Source organism: Balaenoptera musculus, chromosome 8 (assembly GCF_009873245.2).
Source record: "Balaenoptera musculus isolate JJ_BM4_2016_0621 chromosome 8, mBalMus1.pri.v3, whole genome shotgun sequence".
Classification (NCBI taxonomy): domain Eukaryota; kingdom Metazoa; phylum Chordata; class Mammalia; order Artiodactyla; family Balaenopteridae; genus Balaenoptera; species Balaenoptera musculus.
Genome location: NC_045792.1, coordinates 42,321,851 through 42,344,712, shown reverse-complemented (window position 1 = coordinate 42,344,712; position 22,862 = coordinate 42,321,851). Strand labels below are relative to the sequence as shown.

The 22,862-nt window shown below is 39.5% G+C and overlaps 2 protein-coding genes across 3 annotated transcripts; both read left to right on the top strand.

The window, feature by feature from the left end:
• On the top strand, nt 1-22,509 carry UBTFL1 (upstream binding transcription factor like 1). 2 transcript variants are annotated; one of them, XM_036859131.1, is made up of 5 exons: nt 1-428; nt 516-680; nt 13,365-13,476; nt 15,634-15,769; nt 20,219-22,509. In XM_036859131.1, exon 5 carries the CDS (start codon nt 20,333-20,335, stop codon nt 21,566-21,568), a length of 1,236 nt encoding a protein of 411 aa, XP_036715026.1. In that variant the 5' UTR covers nt 1-428; nt 516-680; nt 13,365-13,476; nt 15,634-15,769; nt 20,219-20,332; the 3' UTR covers nt 21,569-22,509. The 2 variants fall into 2 exon arrangements, with proteins under 2 accessions (XP_036715026.1, XP_036715025.1); XM_036859130.1 differs by having other exon boundaries at nt 1-680.
• On the top strand, nt 1,115-2,580 carry LOC118898702 (annexin A2-like). Its single transcript, XM_036859132.1, is given in 2 exon segments — nt 1,115-1,350; nt 1,352-2,580. Coding segments are annotated over 2 exon segments (996 nt in total). The 5' UTR covers nt 1,115-1,249; the 3' UTR covers nt 2,247-2,580.
• Nucleotides 22,510-22,862: the final 353 nt, after the last annotated feature.

Sequence of the window (22,862 nt, the reverse complement as noted above, 5' to 3'; positions counted from 1 at the left end):
GAGCTTCCAGGGCCCTCGCTGGGGTCTGCGGGTTCCTGCCCCCAGCGCGCTGAGCGTACCCGCCCGAGGGAGGAGCGCTGGGGCGGGGCGGCGCTCCGGACACGCGGCTCCCAGGAGCTCGGCGAGGAACGCGGAAGATGCCCGCAGCGCGCCGGATCCCGCGTCGGTCTGGGAAAGATCTTAGGTTCCGTCCCGCCAGGAGTCGCCGCGGCCGAGTTGGAGTTGGCAGGACGCGGATGGCGATGGGAGAACGGTCGTGTTCCTGGATGTTAAACGGGCTGCTCTTAAGGAACCCAGAAATCATTGTGTCCACAAGTGCCTGGCGGTGCCAAGGAGTCCTGGCCGTCCCTTAGGATACTGTCGCGCGATGGAGGTGGTTCGAGTGTCAGAAAAGAAGTCGGATCTGCGGGCATCGTGTGCGGGTCGTGGTGAGATTCAGTGCTGAAAACAAGGGCACGGCGGAGATTCGCGGGACCTTTGTGGCTGCAACCCTCATCTTGGGATCTCTTATCTAGCCCTGCCGGCACCTAACCCCTGAGGACTCCGCGTGCCCCGTCTGCGGATCCCGCTCCTCTTCCTGGGCGAGGCCTCCTTTGTCCAGTGCGACCTGAGAAGAGAAGCCCCGGAGCTGCCCAGACATCCCAGGCCAGGTGCAGCCGGCAGGGGGCCGGCGAGCGGAGGTAAGGTGCTCCCAGCGCTGGTCTTCTTCCTCTGGGGTAAATACAGCTGGGATTTCCTGATTGTTGTTTGTTTTTAACTGTGAATGCCATGCTGTTTGTCTTAATCCATTTATTTCAACAAAAATTTATTAACAAGTACTGGACTGCCCTATAAAATATGGAGTAGAAAACTTACGTCAAATGCTGGCAAGGATGTGGAGTAACAGAAACTACTGTCATTGCTGGTGGGAACGCTAAATGGCACAGACACTTTGGAAGAAAGTTTGGCAGTTCTTACAAAACTAAACATGCTTGTGTCCAGCAATCTCACTCTTTGTTATTTGCACAAAGGAGTAGAAAGCTTATGTCTATCAAAAACCTGTCTGCAGCTGCTTTATTCATAATTGTTAAAACATGGAAGCAACCGAGGTGTCCTTCACTAGGTGAGGGGATAAATAAACCATGGTACATCCAGACAACGGAATATTATTCAGTACTAAAAGGAGCTATCAAGCCACAAAAAGACATGAGGCAGGCTTTGCATCTGGCGGCGCTTGCAGCGCACTGCACCCGGCCCAGCTTCTTTCAAAATGTCTACCGTTCATGAAATTCTCTGCAAGCTCAACTTGGAGGGTGATCACTCCACACCTCCAAGTGCACACGGGTCCGTCAAAGCGTACACCAATTTTGATGAACATTGAAAAGGCCATCAAGACTAAAGGTGTGGATAAGGTCACCATCGTCAACATTTTGACCAACCGCAGCAATGAACAGAGACAGGATATTGCCTTCGCCTACCAGAGGAGGACCAAAAAGGAACCTGCATCAGCACTGAAGTCAGCCTTTTCCGGCCACCTGGAGACAGCGATTTGGGGCCTATTGAAGACACCTGCTCAGTATGAGGCTTCCGAGCTGAAAGCTTCCATGAAGGGGCTGGGGACCGATGAGGACTCCCTCATTGAGATCATCTGCTCAAGGACCAACCAGGAGCTGCAGGAAATCAACAGAGTCTACAAGGAAATATACAAGACCGATCTGGAGAAGGATATCATTTCCGACACATCTGATGACTTCCTCAAGTCTTCCCTATGGAAGGGTCGAAGAGCAGAGGATGGCTCTGTCATTGATTATGAACTGATTGACCAAGATGCCCGGCATCTCTATGATGCTGGCGTGAAGCGGAGAGGAACTGATGTTTCCAAGTGGGTCAGCATCATGACCGAGCCGAGTGTGTGCTGCCTCCAGAAAGTACTTGAAAGGTACAAGATCTACAGCCCTTATGACATGCTGGAGAGCATCAAGGAGGAGGTCAAAGGAGACCTGGAAAATGCTTTCCTGAACCGAGTCCAGTGCATTCAGAACAAGCCCCTGTATTTTGCTGACAGACTGTACGACTCCATGAAGGGCAAGGGCACTGGCGATAAGGTCCTGATTAGAATCATGATCTCCCACAGTGAAGTGAACATGTTGAAAATTAGATCTGAATTCAAGAAAAAGTACGGCAAGTCCCTGTACTACTACATTCAGCAAGACACCAAGGGCGACTCCCAGAAAGCGCTGCTGTACCTGTGTGGTGGGGATGAATGAAACCCACAGTGGCCCGAGGGTCCAGGACGGCTGCTCCGCGCTCCCAGCTAACAGTTCTACACAATCAGCTTGTGGCTTAGAGCCCCCTTGTGCCCATCCCTGGGAGGATGACGTTAGCGCTGCCCACCCCACCTGCTCCATCCTTAGTTTAGTTGCCTAAAAGCATTACCTGGCTTTCCGGTCTAGTCTCTCTTTACAGTCAAAGAAATGAACATTCCAAGGAGTTGGAAGTGAAATCTATGATGTGAAACACTTTGCCTTTTGAGTACTGTGTTGTAAACAGATGAATAAACTGAATTTTTACTTTGGGCACAAGTAAAAAAAAAAAAAAAAAGACATGAAGCAACCATAATTGTATACTACTAAGTGAAATAAGCCAATCTGAAAAGGCTGCATACTATATATCCTTCCCACTATATGGCATTCTGGAAATGGCAAAACTATGGACATAGCAAAAAGATCAATGGTTGCCAGGGGGTGAGAGGAGGGAGGGTGAAGCACAGAGGATTTTTAGGGCAGTGAAAAAAAAAAAACATTCTGTATGATAAACACTCTGTATACACTTATTCAAACTTACAGAATAAGTGTCATTATACATTTATTCTATTTAAATAGAATGTACAGCAACCAGTAAACGCTAATTTTACACTGTGGGCTTTGGTGATGACGTGCAATGTAGTTTCATAGACGGTAGCAAACATTGCTTGTGTGGGAGGCTGTGCATATGTGGGAGTGCAGAGCGTATATGGGGATCCCCTTGCTCCGCTCAATTTTGCGGTGAACTTACACTGCTCTAAAATATAACATCTATTTAAAAACAAAACAGAAGGTGGCCTTAAAGAATAAAGAGTGTCAATGGCCTCAAAATTCTGGCCCATTTACCGTAAAACATTCAAGATAATTATTTCTTCAAAGAGACAATGGGATTGTATATGGTCAGTAAAAAAATCACCTTATTTTTCCACATGTTTTTAAAAATGCATAACTACACATTTGTTTGTAAAAATATCATCCAGATTGAAGCCATGGATAACAACCACAATATTTTCCAGTCTCCCACTGGTGCATCTTAATTTAATATTTCCTTAAGTATGTATGCCCCGAATAAGCAATCTAAGATATTTTCATTCTCACTAACAATCCAGAAACAGTTAACTTTTTAAATACTGAAACAATAGTACTAATAATAAAATTAGTAGAAAATTCATTTTCTTTTACTTAAAAAATTATTTTAATACTACTTACAAAAGGCAGATAAGGTGAGACTTCTACTTCTTAAGATAGAGTAATAGAGACTGGGTTTTCCTTCCTGAACGATCCCAAAGCTGCAAGAATTCATGTCTTATAGATGTACACCCATGTTACAAAGGATATACACACGCACAAAAATGAGGAACACCAGAAATTGTAATTACATGTGTAAATATATAAGACTTTTTCTTGTTATTAGAAACTTTTAAAGTAATGGATTATTTAAGCAAAATCATAACAATGTTGTGAAGGTTTTATAATCTATGTAAATATAAAATATATGACAAACATATTACAAAGTTTGGGAGGAGAAATATAAACATATGTATATCTATTTATACATAAAATATGGTTATTATACTATGTGTGAAGCGGTAAAATATCACATACAAGTAGAGTATGGTAAGTTAAAGATATATATTATAAACCCTTTAGAAACAACTAAAATAACTTTAAATAGGAGGTTACAAATAATAAGCCAAAAAAGGTGACAAAATGGAATCATAAACAATATTTTTTAAAGACAGGAACAGAGAAAAAAGGGGGTAAAACAGATGGGAAAAGAGTAAACAAGTAGCAAGATGATAGACTTACTGATAACCATATCAATAATCATATTTAATATCAATGGTGGAAACATCCCAATTAAAAGCAGATGTTTTCAGATGGTTAAGAAAGCAAGATACAACCATATTTTGCCTATACACTTGAAATATAGAGTCACAAATTGGCTAAAGTAAAGTGATTAAAAAGTTATACCATGCGAACACTATTCTAAGAAGAACAGGAGTGCCTATATTAATATTAGAAACAATAGATTTCAGAACAAAGAATATTATTACCACGGATATAAGAGGTCATTTCATAGTGATAAGGGGATTAAATCTTGAAAAGAACATAAGAATCCTAAATGTTTATGCACCTAATAACAGAGCTTCACATTACATGGGGCAAAAACTGACAGAACTGCCAGAGAAATGGAAATTATATTCAGAGATTTCAATATCTCTTTGAATATTGAAATCCATAGATTAACAGAGCCATAGATCAAATAGATCCAGAGATCAAACTGAAAATCATAAAGGACAGGACAACACTGTAAGCCAGCTTGCCCTAATGGACATTTATAGAACCTGACTCCGGACATTATAGTCATGTAACATTGTAGCACTATATTACTACAAAGAGCAAAGTTGGAGTAACACTACCTAATGTCAAGACTTTCTTAAAGCCACAGTGATCACAACTGTGTGGTATTGGTGTTCAAATAGATAAGTAGATAAATGGCACAAAATAGAGAGCTCAGAAGAGTCTGTCATACAGAGTGAAGTAAGTCAGAAAGAGAAAAACAAATACAGCATGTTAACACATATATATGGAATCTAAGGAAAAAAAAAAAGGTCATGAAGAACCTAAGGGTAAGATGGGAATAAAGACACAGACCTACTAGAGAATGGACTTGAGGATATGCGGAGGGGGAAGGGTAAGCTGTGACAAAGTGAGAGAGTGGCATGGACACATATACACTACCAAACGTAAAATAGATAGCTGGGGGAAGCAGCCACATAGCACTGGGAGATCAGCTCTGTGCTTTGTGACAACCTAGAGGGGTGGGATAGGGAGGGTGGGAGGGAGGGAGATGCAAGAGGAAAGAGATATGGGGACATATGTATATGTATAACTGATTCACTTTGTTATAAAGCAGAAACTAACACACCAGTGTAAAGCAATTATACTCCAATAAAGATGTTAAAAAAAAAAAGAAAGAAATATACCTACATATATGTGGACAAAGGATTTTTCTAACAGAAGTGCAAAGGCAATTCCGTGGAGAGAGGATACTCTTTTCAACAAACTGTGCTGAAACAGTAACTGCAAAAAAAAAAAAAAAAGAACTCCAATATGTAACACAAAAATCAGCTCAAATGGGTTATAAGCCTAAAGATAAAACCTAAACCCATCAAACTTCTACTTGAAATCTTTGTAATACTGTGTCCAGCAAAATCTTCTTTTTTTTTGGAGAAAGGTGGTCGTGAGGAGGAGAATAAAGCAACAAAAGCATGACCAATTGATAAATTGGACTTTATCATTATTTTTAAAAATCTGCCCTCAAAAGACTCTTTTCAAAGAAAGGAAAGGCAGAAGAATACATTTGTGAATCATATATCAGATAGAGAACTTGTCTATAAGAACTGGCAAAACTCATGAATAATAAAACAATACAATAAAATATGGGTGTGATATTTGAACAGATTATTCACCAGACAAGATATATAGGTGGCAAATACATCGAATGATATTCAGCATCATTAATCATTAGAGACATGCAAATTAAAATCAAAATAATATACCACTTTTAACATTTAAAAGACTGTACATACTAAGTATTGGCAAAAATATGAAGGAACAGGAATGCTCATATGCTGCTACTGGAAATATGAAATGGTGCAACCGCGTTGTCATTTATTAAAAAGTTAGACATATAAATCCCATATGATCTATTCATTTGAGTCCTACGTATTTACCTAAGAGAAATGAAAGCATATGTCTATACAAATACTCATACATAAATGTTCATAGCATCTTTTATTTATTTATATTTTTGGTTGTATGCCAGAGGGGAGGATGTCTGAATTTTATTGAATTTCAACTCTCCCATGGAGGCAGACACTGGGAAACAGGCAGGAAGGGGAGTGACTTTCCCTAAATCCCAGAGGAGACCCAGGCCTGTTTCAGTTGTATTCTGTGCTATGCCAGCCCTTTACGTAATCCTTCCTTTGCTAAGTCTGCGCATGAGCTCCATGTGATACCAGGCCATGGGTTTTACAGGCACTCTGGGTGTTTAAAGGTGGTAACCTGACGGCTTCCGTAAGAAGTAGATGCCAAAGTGATCCCCAGTGTGCAGATGGGGGACTGGGGAAACCCTGAGAGGCACGTGGCTTGCCCAGGGTCGCATCCCTGATGAGGAGGAGGAGCCAGGTCTGAACCCAGCTGTGTCCTCAGAGCTGGAACCCTGGCTGCCCCCAGGCTTCCCAGGGGCTGTGGGCTGGGAAGTGGGCTGTGTGGTGCCACTGTGCATGGACAAGGCATGGGGTGGGGGGGGTGAGAAGTCAGCAGCCCACAAATGCCTTTGCGGAGTTTTGTGTAAGGAGGAAACCCAGGTAAGCAGACCGCAGAAAGTGACCTCACTTCCCTGGCGAGAGCGCCCAGCAGAACTTGGAACTTGGGTAACCAGGCACCCACTTCTAGAGAAGCCCCTTACCCAGCTCACTGGGTTGGAGAGGAGGAAGGGACTTATATTGCGTCACAATATTCCCAAAGCCATGGCATCAGGAAAGGTCACAGTGAGAATGCTTTCTGACACTGCAGACCCTGGGACAGATCTCATCCCAGATATCTTTGGCCATTTGACCAGAGGGACAGAAATGTAACACAGGGAAGTGCAGGGCAGGCCAGCTCAGGCCAGACCAGCGCTCCGATCCCACCTGGGCAGCGCTCTGTTGCCTCCCTGTACATGTGCAGGTGGGGGCTTTATGTGGGGCGGGGCTGCCTCAAGCAAGAGCAGGCTGATGAGGGGTCAGAAGCCTGGTGGGCTGGTCACGTCCACACCCCAGGTCAAAGCTGGCTGGGTGGGATGTGGAAAGCCAGGGCAGCACCCTTCTGCCCAATGTTTATCCCAAACCCTCTAGATGTACCTCTTTTCTCCTCGATGGATATCTGAGCAGACACAGGTCTGGGCATGATGTGGGAACAGAAGGTCAAGTGGGCAGAAGAAGCTGCGATAAGATAATGGCCGCATGGTGCTCTGATACCTCTGGGCCAGGCCGGCTGCTGGTGATTGTCATTGCAGAACCCCACCCTGGAGATTGGTGAGGAGCTGATCGATGGGGACACCCAATCCATCTCCCCGAGTGAGTGGCGGGGACACCACACTGCCAACGAGGGCCAACCTGGGCTCCTGGTGAGTGTGGCCACAGGGGGTTCTCCAGAACCAGGGCTCAGAGGTGAATGGGGCAGGCCTCCTGCCCAGACACCACCTGGGTCACTTCTCAGGATCCGATCCTGGGCTCATGTGCAACTCAGCCCACCTGGCTCACACCTGGAACACCGTGTCAACATTCCCCTCAGTCAGCTGGAGGACCAGAGCCCACCAAGGCAGAGTCCAAAGGTGAGAAGGCCTGGGTGGGTACAAGTGATTATGTGTATGGAGGGGTGAGTGCTGGGCCACACAGGCAGGAGACCCCAGAGGCTGGTGTGGGACCAGGAGCAAAGACTGGCCTCAGACCACCCATCTGGTAGACTGCCGTGTGAGAAGACACTCTGTTGTGAATTCCTGGGCTGGGACTTCTCTGAAAAGCTCTGGGAAGATTTCTCTCCTTGGACACGCATGGAAAGGCAGACACGTGAGTCATTTTGTCTTCTCTCACAGCTCCTGCACCTACACAAGATTTCACGCTGACTCCATGTCTAACATCTATACATTTGGAGAATTTAGGCGCAGGGGGTATCTAAGTCCACAGGCAGACAGCTTCCGGCAGGGCTGTACCTGGAGCTCAATGGCATCAGCAGGAATCATCTCGCTCGATCTCTTGGCTCTGCTTATGGTGTCATCCTCGCTCAGGTGGCTCTGCCTTTATGACAGCAAGATGGCCACCAACTGCCACAGGCTGACATCACGTCCCCTCCACTCCCAACAGAAATAGAGCTTCTCTTCTCCAGGATTCCAGCACGAGGCCCTTAGCAGCTTTATTTGAAACATCAGTAATGTATAGAAAGACAGCCATAAAAAGAGAAATAACCCAAATATCTACTAAACAGGTGAATGAATACACTAACTGTGGTATAGCCATAAATTGAAACACTGCTTAGCAATACATGAAGTGACCTATTAAAATACACTACAACAGGATGAATCTCAAAGTAATCATTCTGAGTAAGAGAAAGCCAGTCCAAAAAAAAAAGAGTACATAGGGTGTGATTCCGTTTATATAATACTCCAGAAAATGTGCCTAATCTATAACAACAGAATACAGATCAGTGATTGCCTGGGGATGGAAATGAAGGGGCTGGGGGTGTGTTGTGTGGGAAAAGTTGGGCGAAAAAGATTATGAAAGGGCAGGAGAAACTTTTGGGGTGGTGGATATGTTCATTATCTTAATCATGGTGATGGTTCTATGGCTGTATACATATGTGAAAACTTTTGATAGTATGCACTCTAAGTATGTGCAGTTTACTGTATGTCAATTATCTCTCAATAAAACTGTTTTCAAAAAATGAAAGGCAAAAACCAACCAAACAAAAAAGACAGGATCTAAAGTCTTGATGAATATGCTCCTAATTACATTGTTTATATCAGACGTGCCTTGTCTGATATGCCGTGTCTCTGTCTCTGCCGGGAGGAAGGCCAACATCCTCCTCGCTACCTTGTGTGCAGGGAAACATCCCATTAAATGAACTTGACCACCAATATCATTTTGAAGACACAGGTATTCCTTGCCAGATGGGCAGGAACCTATGACTTACCAAGCTCTGAAGAACAGATATGTGAGATACACATGAAAACAAAGACCTTCTTTTGTGAGGTCACCAAGGATGTGCTTTGTTTACCCTGCTGTAAGTCTGAGGAGCGTGTGTCTCACAGGCATTGTTCCACTTTGTGGATGGCTGAGGAATACCGGGTAAGCCGTGGCTGAGAGAAAAGTTTGAATCAAGGAAACTCTCTACCTGAGAGAGAATGAAAATTAGATGAAGATAATTATTCTTCATTCATGTCTAATATAACGCAGATACTAACTAGTATTTTGTACCAGGTTCTAGGATAGACAATTGAAGAAAGGATGCTCTCAATCTTAAGCAGTTCAGTTTTTATATTTTAAAATCTTATAACCTGAGTTGATGGTGATGATGAGGTTGATCATGTTTGGAGCTGTGATAAATCAATGTAAGACCAAGATGAACAACTATACTTCAATAAAAATTTTTAAATAAATAAATAAATATTCCTGTCTAGTACCCATCCCTGAGTGAAGCACAATAGCCCGTGATTGATTAAATAGGAAAAAATTTTCAGAATAAAATGCAAACACAGTCAAAATAAAGAAAACCTTAAGAGAAAGTTGCTCAAACTTAACAGACAATATCATATTTCTTTTTTTTTTTAACATCTTTATTGGAGTATAATTGCTTTACAATGGTGTGTTAGTTTCTGCTTTATAACAAAGTGAATCAGTTATACATATACATATGTTCCCATATCTCTTCCCTCTTGCTTCTCCCTCCCTCCCACCCTCCCTATCCCACCCCTCTAGGTGGTCACAAAGCACAGAGCTGATCTCCCTGTGCTTTGTGGCTGCTTCCCACTAGTTATCTATTTTACGTTTGGTAGTGTATATATGTCCATGCCACTCTCTCACTTTGTCACAGCTTACCCTTCCCCCTCCCCATATCCTCAAGTCCATTCTCTAGTAGGTCTGTGTCTTTATTCCCATCTTACCCTTAGGTTCTTCATGACCTTTTTTTTTTTTCCTTAGATTCTATATATATATGTGTTAACATGCTGCATTTGTTTTTCTCTTTCTGACTTACTTCACTCTGTATGACAGACTCTAACTCCATCCAGCTCATTACAAATACCTCCATTTCATTTCTTTTTATGGCTGAGTAATATTCCATTGTATATATGTGCCACATCTTCTTTATCCATTCATCCGATGATGGACACTTAGGTTGCTTCCATGTCCTGGCTATTGTAAATGGAGCTGCAATGAACATTTTGGTACATGACTCTTTTTTTTTTTTTTTTTAAACATCTTTATTGAAGTATAATTGCTTCACAATGGTGTGTTAGTTTCTGCTTTATAACAAAGTGAATCAGCTACAGATATACACACGTTCCCATATCTCCTCCCTCCCGCATTTCCCTCCCTCCCACCCTCCCCATCCCACCCCCCCAGGCGGTCACAAAGCACCATGCTGAACTCCCTGTGCTATGCGGCTGCTTCCCGCTAGCTATCTATTTTACATTTAGTAGTGTATATATGTTCATGACACTCTCTCATCCTGTCACATCTCACCCCTCCCCCTCCCCATATCCTCAAGTCCATTCTTTAGTAGGTCTGTGTCTTTATTCCCATCTTGCCACTAGGTTCTTCATGGCCTTTTTTTTTTTTTTTTTTTCCTTAGATTCCATATATATGTGTTAGCATACTGTATTTGTTTTTCTCTTTCTGACTTACTTCACTCTGTATGACAGACTCTAATTCCATCCACCTCATTACAAATACCTCCATTTCATTTCTTTTTATGGCTGAGTAATATTCCATTGTATATATGTGCCACATCTTCTTTATCCATTCATCCGATGATGGACACTTAGGTTGCTTCCATGTCCTGGCTATTGTAAATAGAGCTGCAATGAACATTTTGGTACATGACTCTTTTTGAATTATGGTTTTCTCAGGGTATATGCCCAGTAGTGGGATTGCTATCAAATCTTAGAGGAAAACACAGGCAGAACACTCTACGACATAAATCACAGCAAGATCCTTTTTGACCCACCTCCTAGAGAAATAGAAATAAAAACAAAAATAAACAAATGGGACCTAATGAAACTTAAAAGCTTTTGCACAGCAAAGGAAACCATAAACAAGACCAAAAGACAACCCTCAGAATGGGAGAAAATATTTTCAAATGAAGCAAGTGACAAAGGATTAATCTCCAAAATTTACAAGCAGCTCATGCAGCTCAATAACAAAAAAACAAACAACCCAATCCAAAAATGGGCAGAAGACCTAAATAGACATTTCTACAAAGAAGATATACAGATTGCCAACAAACACATGAAAGAATGCTCAACATCATTAATCATTAGAGAAATGCAAATCAAAACTACAGTGAGATATCATCTCACACCGGTCAGAATGGCCATCATCAAAAAATCTGGAAACAATAAATGCTGGAGAGGGTGTGGAGAAAAGGGAACACTCTTGCACTGTTGGTGCGAATGTAAATTGATACAGCCACTATGGAGAACAGTATCGATGTTCCTTAAAAAACTAAAAATAGAACTACCATACGATCCAATATCATATTCCTTAAAGAAAATGTCTAAGATTCCTTTTAGTCAATCGTGTATATACAACTATGAGTTAATCACTAAATACACAACACAGCATAAATATTTCAATTGTGCATATATATTGAATATTAGAATGAGAGGATATGAAATAATATGCAAGGAATGAGAAAAAGGGACAGAGTCATAGAGAAAAATTACCAACGCTATTTTGTGTGCAGTTATAGAGGGAAAGAAAAAAAACAACAGTGTGTTACCAAAAAGAAAAATAAAGCAAACAATCAAAAAAACCTTAGAAAGAAGAATTTCATGGAGATATCAATGAAAAGTATAAAATTTCAGAGAATTTTAGTTCAGATGAGGTTGACAAGATCCATCAAACAGTAGTGGGCTATCTCTGCCAGAGCAATAAGTGGTATTACTAGGGAGCTTGACTGCATCGGGATGAAAAATGGAATGTGAAAGACTCATCTTTCTGAAGAAATATCACGTATCACAGAAGTAATGCAGGCAGATTCAGACAGGCAATCAAATATAGTGGGTAGTAATGGGTCACTTCAATTAGGACTAAAATATACTTCATTAAGTGGAGATATTGAAATTCATATTTGGGGAGATCATTTATTTTCCAAACAGCAACTTCTTGGATTACAAGTGTAAACTCAAGGTGTGACTTTTGTTTTTTGCTTTTCACCAGAGATTGGATTGTGGCAATTGGATTAAGTAGGTTTCAAAATGTTTGATGTTAACCATTGGTGTCAGTGTGTTTTCAACTCTGCAAAAATCTAATCATTGCGCCTATACATTTTCTAAGGTTTGATAACCTTATCACTTGGAGGAAATGGGCGTGGTCTTTGGAGAATATATAAAACATCCAGCAAAGAGCTCATTCTTCTCCAGAGCCCAGAGCTGTCCTGTTTGGACTCGGCTGGGCTGTGGAGAATTTTGAAAGTTACTGCCACCAGGAGGGGATCACCAATCACTGAACTGAATTTAACAGAGTTACTTACTGAACAAGAGTGGAACATTTCATTAACTGTACCCAAAGGTGAGTTCTGAACAAGGTACAATGAATTTCTACTATGTTCACTTAAAAATGAAACATTAATGGTAATCATGGACACTAAATCTACATTGTCATTTTTTCTATCAGTAATACCTATGTGTGAGTACTGCATGAAGCATTTATTCAATCTGTTATTCATAGACAAGTGACTTATTTTATCCACACTATGTCAGGTAACCTCATAAAATGGAGGCAAAAATAGAAAATTTGTTAATATTGTTGAAGAGTAAAATAGTTAATCCAAAAAAAAAAAAATAGTTAATCCGTGTAAGAGGAGTTAATTGAATGCCTAGAAATAGTAAACACATTAACTTTTACTATTATCATTTTAATATTATCATTATCATTAATGTTATCAGTCTAGAAATGATTATATTCATAATGAATTCTTGGCCAGTTTCTAGCCCAGTCTACACAGGGCTTATCTATACTTTCTCCCCGTTCATCAAACTATCTCCTCATTTGAGGCAGGTTTGAGTCAATGGCTTTATGTTCTATACACTGAAAATTTTGTGGTCATTGATCAGAAGCCTATAACCCCCGTCTCAAGAATTTTTACTTATAAATAGATCTGTTCACCATCGCTTCACTGCTCATCATTTTTCAAAAGGCATCTTAAAGCTGACTTTACAGTTGTTCAGTTAAGCAATTGTTTACTTTATGTCTCTGCCTCTTCACATGACCTTTTTTGCTACATCTAAAATATCCCTCTTCTTTCCCGTATCAGGACATCAGTCAGTAGATTTAGGACCCAATCTACGCAGGATGACCTCATCTTGACGTCTTCAACTTGATTCCATCTGTAAAGACTCTATTTCTAAAATAGGTCACATTCAGAGGTACTGGGTGTGGGGATTGGGACATAATTTGGGGGAGGTGTAAGTGGGCACATTTAATCCACTACTCCATCCAACAGAATGAAAGATTGTTGCCCTAAAATCTTGAGGTCTCAGATTTTGCTGGGGAAGTAAAAACTTCAAATTTTTTTTTTTGCTGTGTATGTAGATTATATATAGTAGGGAGAGAAATTGTTAAAGAAAGGTTTCAGATTCGCCAGGTTTTGTCCAATGAATTTCTTAGAATTTTTTTCTAGGACTAGAATCACTGGGTCAGAGGCAAACATTTTTTAAGAATTTTAATGCATATTATCAAAACATTCTCTATTAACTTCATACAAACATACCAATATGTGAGGGTATACATTTTTTTACTATCATTAATACTGGATATTATCCTTTTTAAATATTTGCCAACTTAATAGTTTAATAATGTTTAACAGTTCATAATAATAGTTTGTTAATTTATTTGCTTTCTAAAGGAACTATATAACCTTCATTAATATATTAGAAGTTCTTTATTTTCAGTAATAGTGAATCTGCTAAAATTTAATCTGAATTTGGTATTATAAACATAAAAATGTAACATTTATTGATTCCCTTAATTAATTTTTATGGGTAATAAAATAGCATGCTAAAAGTAATTAGAACTAGAGACCTCTACAAACTATTTATGTGAGTTATGTGAAGGATATGTATGTGACAGTATATTCTAATAAAAATGGTCATTCTTTTTCAGGAGCAGTTCATTCTCATTACCAAAAGATTATAAAATATATAGAGAGAGATGAAACATTTATTTTTTAAAAATCCCAACAAGTTATTACCATGGAAATCTCCAAGAATTATAACATTCCCCCCCCCATCCTATATATTTCTGTATATGATTTCAGCTTTGTGTATATCCATAAGTAAAAATATATATCAAAAATTAAGCCATATTGGGCTTCCCTGGTGGCGCAGTGGTTGAGAATCTGCCTGCTAATGCAGGGGACATGGGTTCGAGCCCTGGTCTGGGAAGATCCCACATGCCGCGGAGCAACTAGGCCCATGAGCCACAACTACTGAGCCTGCGCGTCTGGAGCCTGTGATCCACAACAAGAGAGGCCACAATAATGAGAGACCCGCTCACCGTGATGAAGAGTGGCCCCCACTTGCCGCAACTAGAGGAAGCCCTCCCACAGAAACGAAGACCCAACACAGCCAAAATAAATAAATAATAATTTAAAATAAAATAAAATAAAATAAAGGGCCATCTCCAACCTAGATAGAAAGACCCTTACCAGGTACACTTGACTAGCTCATACACAGTAAAACTAAAGGAAATTGACTTTAAAAAAAAAAAAAATTAAGCCATATTTATTTAGTGTTTTTTTAAAGGTAAGTATTTCACTGATTTAGTTTGTCCAATAATATCTTATTTTTAGATATAGTCACTTAATCACTTGTTGGAAAGTATATTTATATATACATTTTGAAATAGAGGAAGCCAATTTCAAAATAATTATGAAGTCTGATATTGTCAAACATTCTTTGGTCTAATAAGTAATCATTTCAAGCCAGGTATACTTTTGACCACATTGGATTTAATCAAATTGCTTTTAACAAAAATATCGTGATTTTTAAAAATGTAATGCTCATGTTTAATCATCATAACATCAGAATTAAATCAGCCATGGCTGCCAGAATTTGGAGCCTCTATTTCTCAAGTTCCCAAAATATCCACAATAATCATTCATATTTCGATTTATTCCATACAGTAGTAAAAACTGATCAGAACTGAAGGAATTTAAATGGGCATTCTAAACACGACATGTTATTAGATCCTAGATCATAGTGAAAAAAGGGCAGAAGTTACCAAGACATGGAATGATGCATATTCAAATACCTTACTGAAGTATAATCAAATATGGAGGCAACTGGAATAGAATTTGGGACCCTCTAAATCCAACATGAATGGGTGTTTATTATAAAAATCAAAGATGAGGATAAGCCAGCCCTAGGAGACTTTGGCAGTGGGTTGTTTATAGAGATTAGGAAGGGTGTTAATCCAGTCAGTGTTGATTGGGTGTATCTAAGGGAACTTCAGTAACCAATCAGGGAGGGACTTCAAGGATCCTGATAGTCAGGCATCTCAAAAGCAATGTTTCTTCTGTTCAGAGTCATTTGGAGTTGGCTGGACTGTGGAAAACTCTGAAAGCTACAGCTGCTGACCCACTCAGAGAACATAGAACCCCTGACCTGATTGGATGGAATTTCCTACCAGCATTGATGAGACCCATTCTACAATCTTCTGGTAAGTACAATGTCCTGAGTAGAGGAATTCATATTTCTTTCCCTTAAAAAAAAAAATTTTAATTTAACAGTCAGCAGACTTAAGAATTTCTCAAGCAGATGAAATACTCCTAGTTAATAAAAACTATGTAATTATGTTCAGTTTACTCTGGAGCCATAGAATTATAATATCTACAAATGTTTGAAATTTATAAATGAATATGAATGTTTCTGCTAATTTATGATTTTTATGGTGTAAAAGTAAAATGTGAGTTTCTGGATGGGAAATCCTAGACAGGTAGTTTTTCCATTTGGCATGATTCCTAAAACCTGGTTGGGAACCTGCGTTGTAGAAGGTGAAGAGCAATGTTTCTTCAGGAAAGTTTGCAGCTTCGGTCTTTAAAGTGCCCCATGACAATCCAGCAACTGGTGATGGCTGTGAAAATGTAACACTGGTGACACACAATACCAGAAAGCTGAGAACTTCTGCACTCACTCTGATATAGAAGTGGGAATTTTGATTAATTTCTGTCATTTATTTGAAAGCACAATATATTAGATTGCACTGGTTTTTATTTTAACTTGGAATTTTCATATTTCCAAATGTGAAAACACTTGTGATACGATAGTCAATCTGATATGATTGGGAATATATTGATCTGCTCGTCTAAGAAATGGATTCTCTTTACATTAAGGTCACTTAAATTCAAGGGTGCCAATGTCAAAGTGAAGAGAAAATTCAATTGTTTGAATTCTCAAAACTGAAGCTTGTAGTTAAACAGAGATTAATATATTGCTAATGAATTATTTTTCTTAGGGATAGATGGGAGTGAGTTTTTAATAGAATAGAATATTGAACAATAATTCTGTTTAATGTAGGTATACTGTGTGTGTAATGTCATTTTTTTTCTCAAGTTGCTCTATCAATGGGTGGTAGGAAGACTATTTTTGTGTATGAGTGCAGGAGACAAAATGCAAAGAAGTGGTTCCCCTGCCAGCTCCTAAAGTATCTGCACATTTCTCCATAATGGCAGTTTTCTATTGATATCTTATTTGTTCATATCCGTGAGCTTCTGATGAGAGATGTTTTCTTCTTCTTTATATCTCTAACAAAATGAAGAGTCCCTGTCTTTATTGTATATTGTAGTTAATATACATTAATATAAATAATGTCTATTGACATTACCACAAATGAAATATTTAGCCCTTCAACCCTTTGACCCTTACATACACATGTTTACACTTCTCTCCCCTTCATCTTCCTATCTTACTTCCATTATATGATTGCTAGATGGATTATATCAATTATTATCTTTTGATTAAAAAAAAGACGTAGCTCAGCCAAGAGCTTTACTGTGAGTACACCTTTTTCTTATAACATCTTCATTCTGCAGTTTACAATATTCTTTTCTCTGGCTTTCTCTAAAACTATCACACACTCAATCTCACACTCTCTGAACCAAATGCCTCTTCTCAAGATATACAAACACATTAATAATCCCTGAATGTCATCCAGAAGTTGTTTGCCCCCTTCAGGTTCAGTTTCCCACAATTGTAAGACTTTGGGAACCTCAACTCCTTGTAGGTTCCATTCACCAGAGTGATAATACTGTTAGTATTACCTTCATTAAACTCTTGAGCCATCTGTGATAAACTGTTTCCTGCTTTCCCAACAAATGGCATCTATTTTAAAACATATAAAACTGTCATCCTACCTTTCACTTGATTTCCTTCATCTTCCATTGAGTATTAATTTCTCCTATGTTACACCTAATAAAACATATAAATGTATCTTATAGTATATAATTTCTCTTTTGTTTTCTAAACAGTTCTTCTTAAAACCTTTTAGTATTATTTTAATAATACTAAAATATTAGTATTAAATCTAAATCTCTGTAATTTAAGTAAGTAACATAAACTCTCTTAATGTTTTTAGTTTCTTCATCTAAGTTCTGTGGTAATAAGTGTAAGATATTTGGAAAAATGCCTGGCTCCTTTGTTGCCACACAACAAAAACAACAGCACAACTGTATTTCAACCTTCATTGCTTTAAATATAGCATCTTATCTTTTAGAATAATTGGAAAGAAAGCAATTCTTCCTCTCTAGATTCAGATATCAAATACAGTAAGTCTCCTACATATGAACCTTCAAGTTTCAAACTTTCAAAGATGCGAGCGTGCTTTCTCATTTCCAGTCACGTAAGTTAGTTCACGTGGGCGAACATTGTCATGTGCGTGCATCCTTTACAAGTGGCTGTGCTTCTGTGTACTTTACTGTACAGTACTGTATAGAGTACAGTAGTACAGAACCTTTATTTCAAGCCCAGGATGTCCGGCAGCAGGCGTAAAACATCGGTGATGTACCTGGTACTACTGTACTTTTCAAGGTACTGTACTGTAAGATTTTAAATGTTTTCTTTATTTTCTGTTTTTTTTAATGTATTATTTGTGTGAAAAGTATTATAAACCTATTACAGTACAGTACTATATAGCCGATTGTGTTAGTTGGGTACCTAGGCTAACTTTGTTGGACTTACGAACAAATTGGATTTACGAATGTGCTCTTGGAATGGGACTTGTTCGTACATAGGGGACTTACTGTATTCCACTTCTCATTTGTAAAGGCGATTTTATCTAATTTTCCACTTTCTTCTTAGTTAGCATATGTCTGAGTAGAATAGAGGAATATCCTAAGAGGCTGTTCAAAGGGCTATCATGAGTATTTGGGGCATGAGCTAGATATTAAGTTAGAAAAGACTGCCTTTTCTATCCAACTTATTGGATAAATAGATATGAGGAAATTGTATGCTGTTATCAGCTCTTACACTTGTTTAAGTTCTAGTAAATACCAGGTGTTTTGTGGGGAGTTTTCTGAAGGAGGTAATACTGTCACTGTGGCTTAAAGACTGGTAAAGTTAACCAAATAAGTATTCTAAATATTCTATAATTCTCATTAAATCCTTGCCATTTAAAGACAGAAAAATTATGGTTCAGTAGAATGCATTTATTCTAATGGACAGAGTCCAGCAAAATCTATAAATCAGTCATTTACTTAAGGTTCAAGTGTTCATGACTAACCCATAAAGTGCTCACAGCTGGATGCAAGTCTAGACAAGCTCCTAGGCTTGTCTCATTTCTATTTCTAGCTCCTCAACTGCACATTCAGTCCATGGTCATCTGGACTCTTCTTAGAAGGCAGCTATGCTCTGGGATACTGTGGAGAGTTACTGTTTTAGAGAAGATTAGATTCACAGCAAAATTTAATAGAACGTATAGAGGGTTCCCATATACCTCCTGCTTCCCCTGAGTAAACACACACACAGTATCCCCCATTATCACATACTGCATCAGAATGGTGTATTTATTACAATTGAAGAACCTACACTGACACTTCATTATGACCCAAAGTCTATGGTTTTACATTAGTGTTCACTTTGGTGCTGTATATTCGGTAAGTTTTGACTGATGTATAGTGACATGTATCCACCTTTATAATGTGCAGAAGAGTTACACTGCCCTAAAAATCTTTTGTGATAACCTATTCATCAGTCCCCCCCACCCTAGACTGCTGGAAACCAAGGATTATTTTTCTGTCTCCATAATTCTCTTTTTCTAGAATGTCTTAGAGTTGGACTCATGAAGTTCGTATCCTTTTCAATTAGCTTCTTTCCTTTAGTGATACGCATTCAAATATACTCCGTGTCTCTTGCTGGCTTGATCGCTCATTTCTTTTTAGCACTGAGTACTATCACATTGTCAGGATGTACGAGAGTTTCTTTATCCATTCACCTACCTAAGGACATCTTGGTTGCTATCAAGTTTTGACAATTATGAACAAAGCTGCTATAAATTACCCTTTGTAGGATTTTTTAATGGATACATGTTTTCAACTGATTTGGGCAAATTCAAAGGAGCATGGTTACTGAATTATATGGTAAGAGGATATTTAGTTTTGTAACAAACTGCCATATTGTCTCTCAGAATGCCTGTATCATTTTGTATTCCCATCAGCAATGAATCAAAGTTCCTGATTCTCCACATCCTCTCAGGGTTTGGTGATGTTCCTGTCTGCGATTTTTGACCATTCTTACACATGTGCTGTAGTATCACATTGCTATTTTAAAGCCCTTTCTTTTTCAGGCATTTCTCGTTCATTTTAATTATTTACTTCCTCATCATTTTCTCATATCCTTTGCTTTTTGAGCTAGTAGCCAGTCAATTATTTTGTTCACTTGTAGATAAAACAAGTGGTGAGATTGATTGGAAGACATGTTGGGATGGGGCCTGAGGATTTTTAACTGTGCAAAAGAAGCTGCTTAATGCTCAACATTAATCTCAACTCAGAAATTGGGCCAGTTTTCATTTACTTTCTTAAGGGGAAATTAAATGATAGAAGGGACATATCCGTAGTGGGGTGTGCTTCTCTCATGTATCTCATAGGAGAGTAACTTTCCTTTTCTTTCTCCTCAGGAACATAGAATTCCACAAACTACAGGATTCCAGAAATAACTCACCTTCTGAATCTTGAGAGTGAAGAAGTTGAAGATTTTGCTGGGATCATATAAGTGCCCCAAAGACCTAGAAATGGTGTTGCCTAAAGGTCAAGATGACTGGTCCAAAGAAGACATTGTGAAGTTATTGGAATGTATGGAGAATAACATTCCATCCAATGACAGGCACACGTTCAAAACAACCCAGTCACTGATGGACTGGGAAAAAGTAGCTTTTAAAGATTTTTCTGGGGAAATGTGCAAACTCAAATGGTTAGAGGTTTCTTATAACTTGAGAAAATTTCGCACTTTGAAAGAATTAGTCCTGGAAGCAAAGGAAAATGTTAACAATCCTTACAAATGCAGAAAACGCAAGAAGCATCCTGATTTACCCAAGAAGCCCTTGACAGCTTACCTCCGCTTTTTCAAAGAGATGCGACCCCAGTACAGCCAAAAACACCCTAAGATGAGCAACCAGGAGCTGACCAAGGTTCTGTCTGAGGAATACAAGAAGCTTCCAGAGCAGCTGAAGCTGAAATATAGTCAAGATTTCCAGAAGGAGAAACTGGAGTTTGAGGAGAAAATGGCACTATTCAGAAAACAGCACCCTGATCTAGTCCAGAACTCCACGAAATCTGATGTCCCCAAAGGAAGCCAAATCAAAGCACCAAAGAAGTTTCAGGGAAATGTGCAAAAAGTGGAGTCTCCCCCAGAAAACAATTTATCCATGAAGAGAAAATTCCATGGAGAGCCCAAGAAGCCACCTATGAATGGATATCACAAGTTCCACCAGGATTTGTGGTCGAGTAGGGAGCTTCAAGTGGTGCCCCTGAGGGAGCGCATGGTGGAGATTAGTAGATGCTGGCAGCGTGTCCCACAGAACCAGAAGGAGCGTTATAAGAAGGAGGCTGAGGAACTGCAGAAACAGTACAAGGTTGACCTTGATCTCTGGCTCAAGAGTTTGTCTCCTGAAGAATATGCTGCTTACAGAGAGGCCACCTATACTAAGCGTAAGAACATGAGCATGACAAGGGGCCCAAACCCCAAGGTTAGAAGGATGGATCTGCAGTTCCCATCATCAGGGAATCTTCAAGGAGGGCCTGGACTGGAGCAGGGGCTTCAGTCTCCAGAGGTAGAATCATCAAACACTATTGGAGAACATTCTCCTGCCTCAGGGAGATCAGACGAAAACGAGAAAGATGAGGAAGAGGAGGAAGGCAGCAACTCCTCAGACCACAGCAGTGGGAATGAAGATGAAAATTGTGAGTCTGAGGACAGTGGCTCCAGCTCATCTACCTCAGGGAACTCCTCTGACTCAGATTCCAACTGAGCTTTGTTCACCATCTGAGCGATGGGATAGAGAACTTCCTAGCAAATGGACATGGCATCTGCATCAAATTAAAGCATTCTTCTCCCTGTGCCCTTTCATTGCCTTCCTTCTTTCCTTCCCTCTTCAATATAAAGTAGGAGGGACCTGTTGGATAGAAGGCATCTTGTACAGTAATTTCTTTCTCCTCCCTGTAGCCCAAGTCCACCCCCAGAGACAGTCAATGCAATGAAGACTCTTGGAATAAACAATGAGCTGGTTGGGCTGCAGTGCACACTGGGCTAGACTGAGTTTCCTGAACAGAGAAATTTTGCTCTCCTCATCTTCTGCTTCCAGAGCTGTGAGGGAGCCCCGAGGAGTCTGTGACGTCTCCCTTCTCTGTGGTGCTGTCTCTCAGGACTCTTGCACGGGAAGCGGGGAGGGGGAGATTTGACAGACTGGAGCTAGGAGAGTTGCCTTTCAGAAAATTGTCAAGCTCCTGATGTCTTTCATCCTGCTCTCTGAAGTGAGGAGTTGGCCCTTCCTTAATTTGTGAGTGGGCAGGGGTATGTCGGCAGCAGCATTTCTACATGTATATTTATCTCTTAGCTATCACTGAGATTTTTCTTACTGTTTTCAAAAATTAGAAATTAAATTCTTAGAACCACACCATTTCCATCTGAATGAAATGCTTCTCAAAATCAGTGTCCTTTGACTCTTGGCACTAATTTTCCAGGCCATGTCTAAATGTATTCTGGTTTCTGGTCCAGCTCCTTCCAAATGCTTCAGGTTGTAAGTGAACCACGTTTTTACCATACACTTAATTTATAGGTATTATGTTATGACTTTGTACCTGTTGTGTGTATAAGTATTTTAGTCCACAGACTAGTGTTTGGGAATTCATGTACCAGTTTGACACTGCTTTTATTGTGATTTACTGATATATTTGAAAATGTGTTTAAAGACCGTGCCATCTCATTAAACTTTTCTTTTCTAAACATTCCTGGCTATTTTCATTTTTCATTCTCATGGACATTAGTATCACACAAGTAGTTGTGTTCTTATATATGAAAACTTTTGACTTTTGAGAGTTCACCTTACTCCTTGATGTCTTAGTGAAATATTTTCTTCTTTATAAGTGTTTTTATAAGTATAAAATAACAATCTCAGAAAATAATGGCAATATTTAAAATATTGCCTCTGGTTGTGAATCATGGTTTTAAATCATACATGTTCCAATTCAGATTCTACTGTTTTCTAAGCCTTGTCCCAGTTACAGGGGATACAGTGATGAAAGTACCAAATGTCAATTTTCTCA

Coding starts and splice junctions, on each gene's coding strand:
- UBTFL1 (XM_036859131.1), top strand. CDS start 20,333: ATGGTGTTGCCTAAAGGTCAAGATGACTGGTCCAAAGAAGACATTGTG.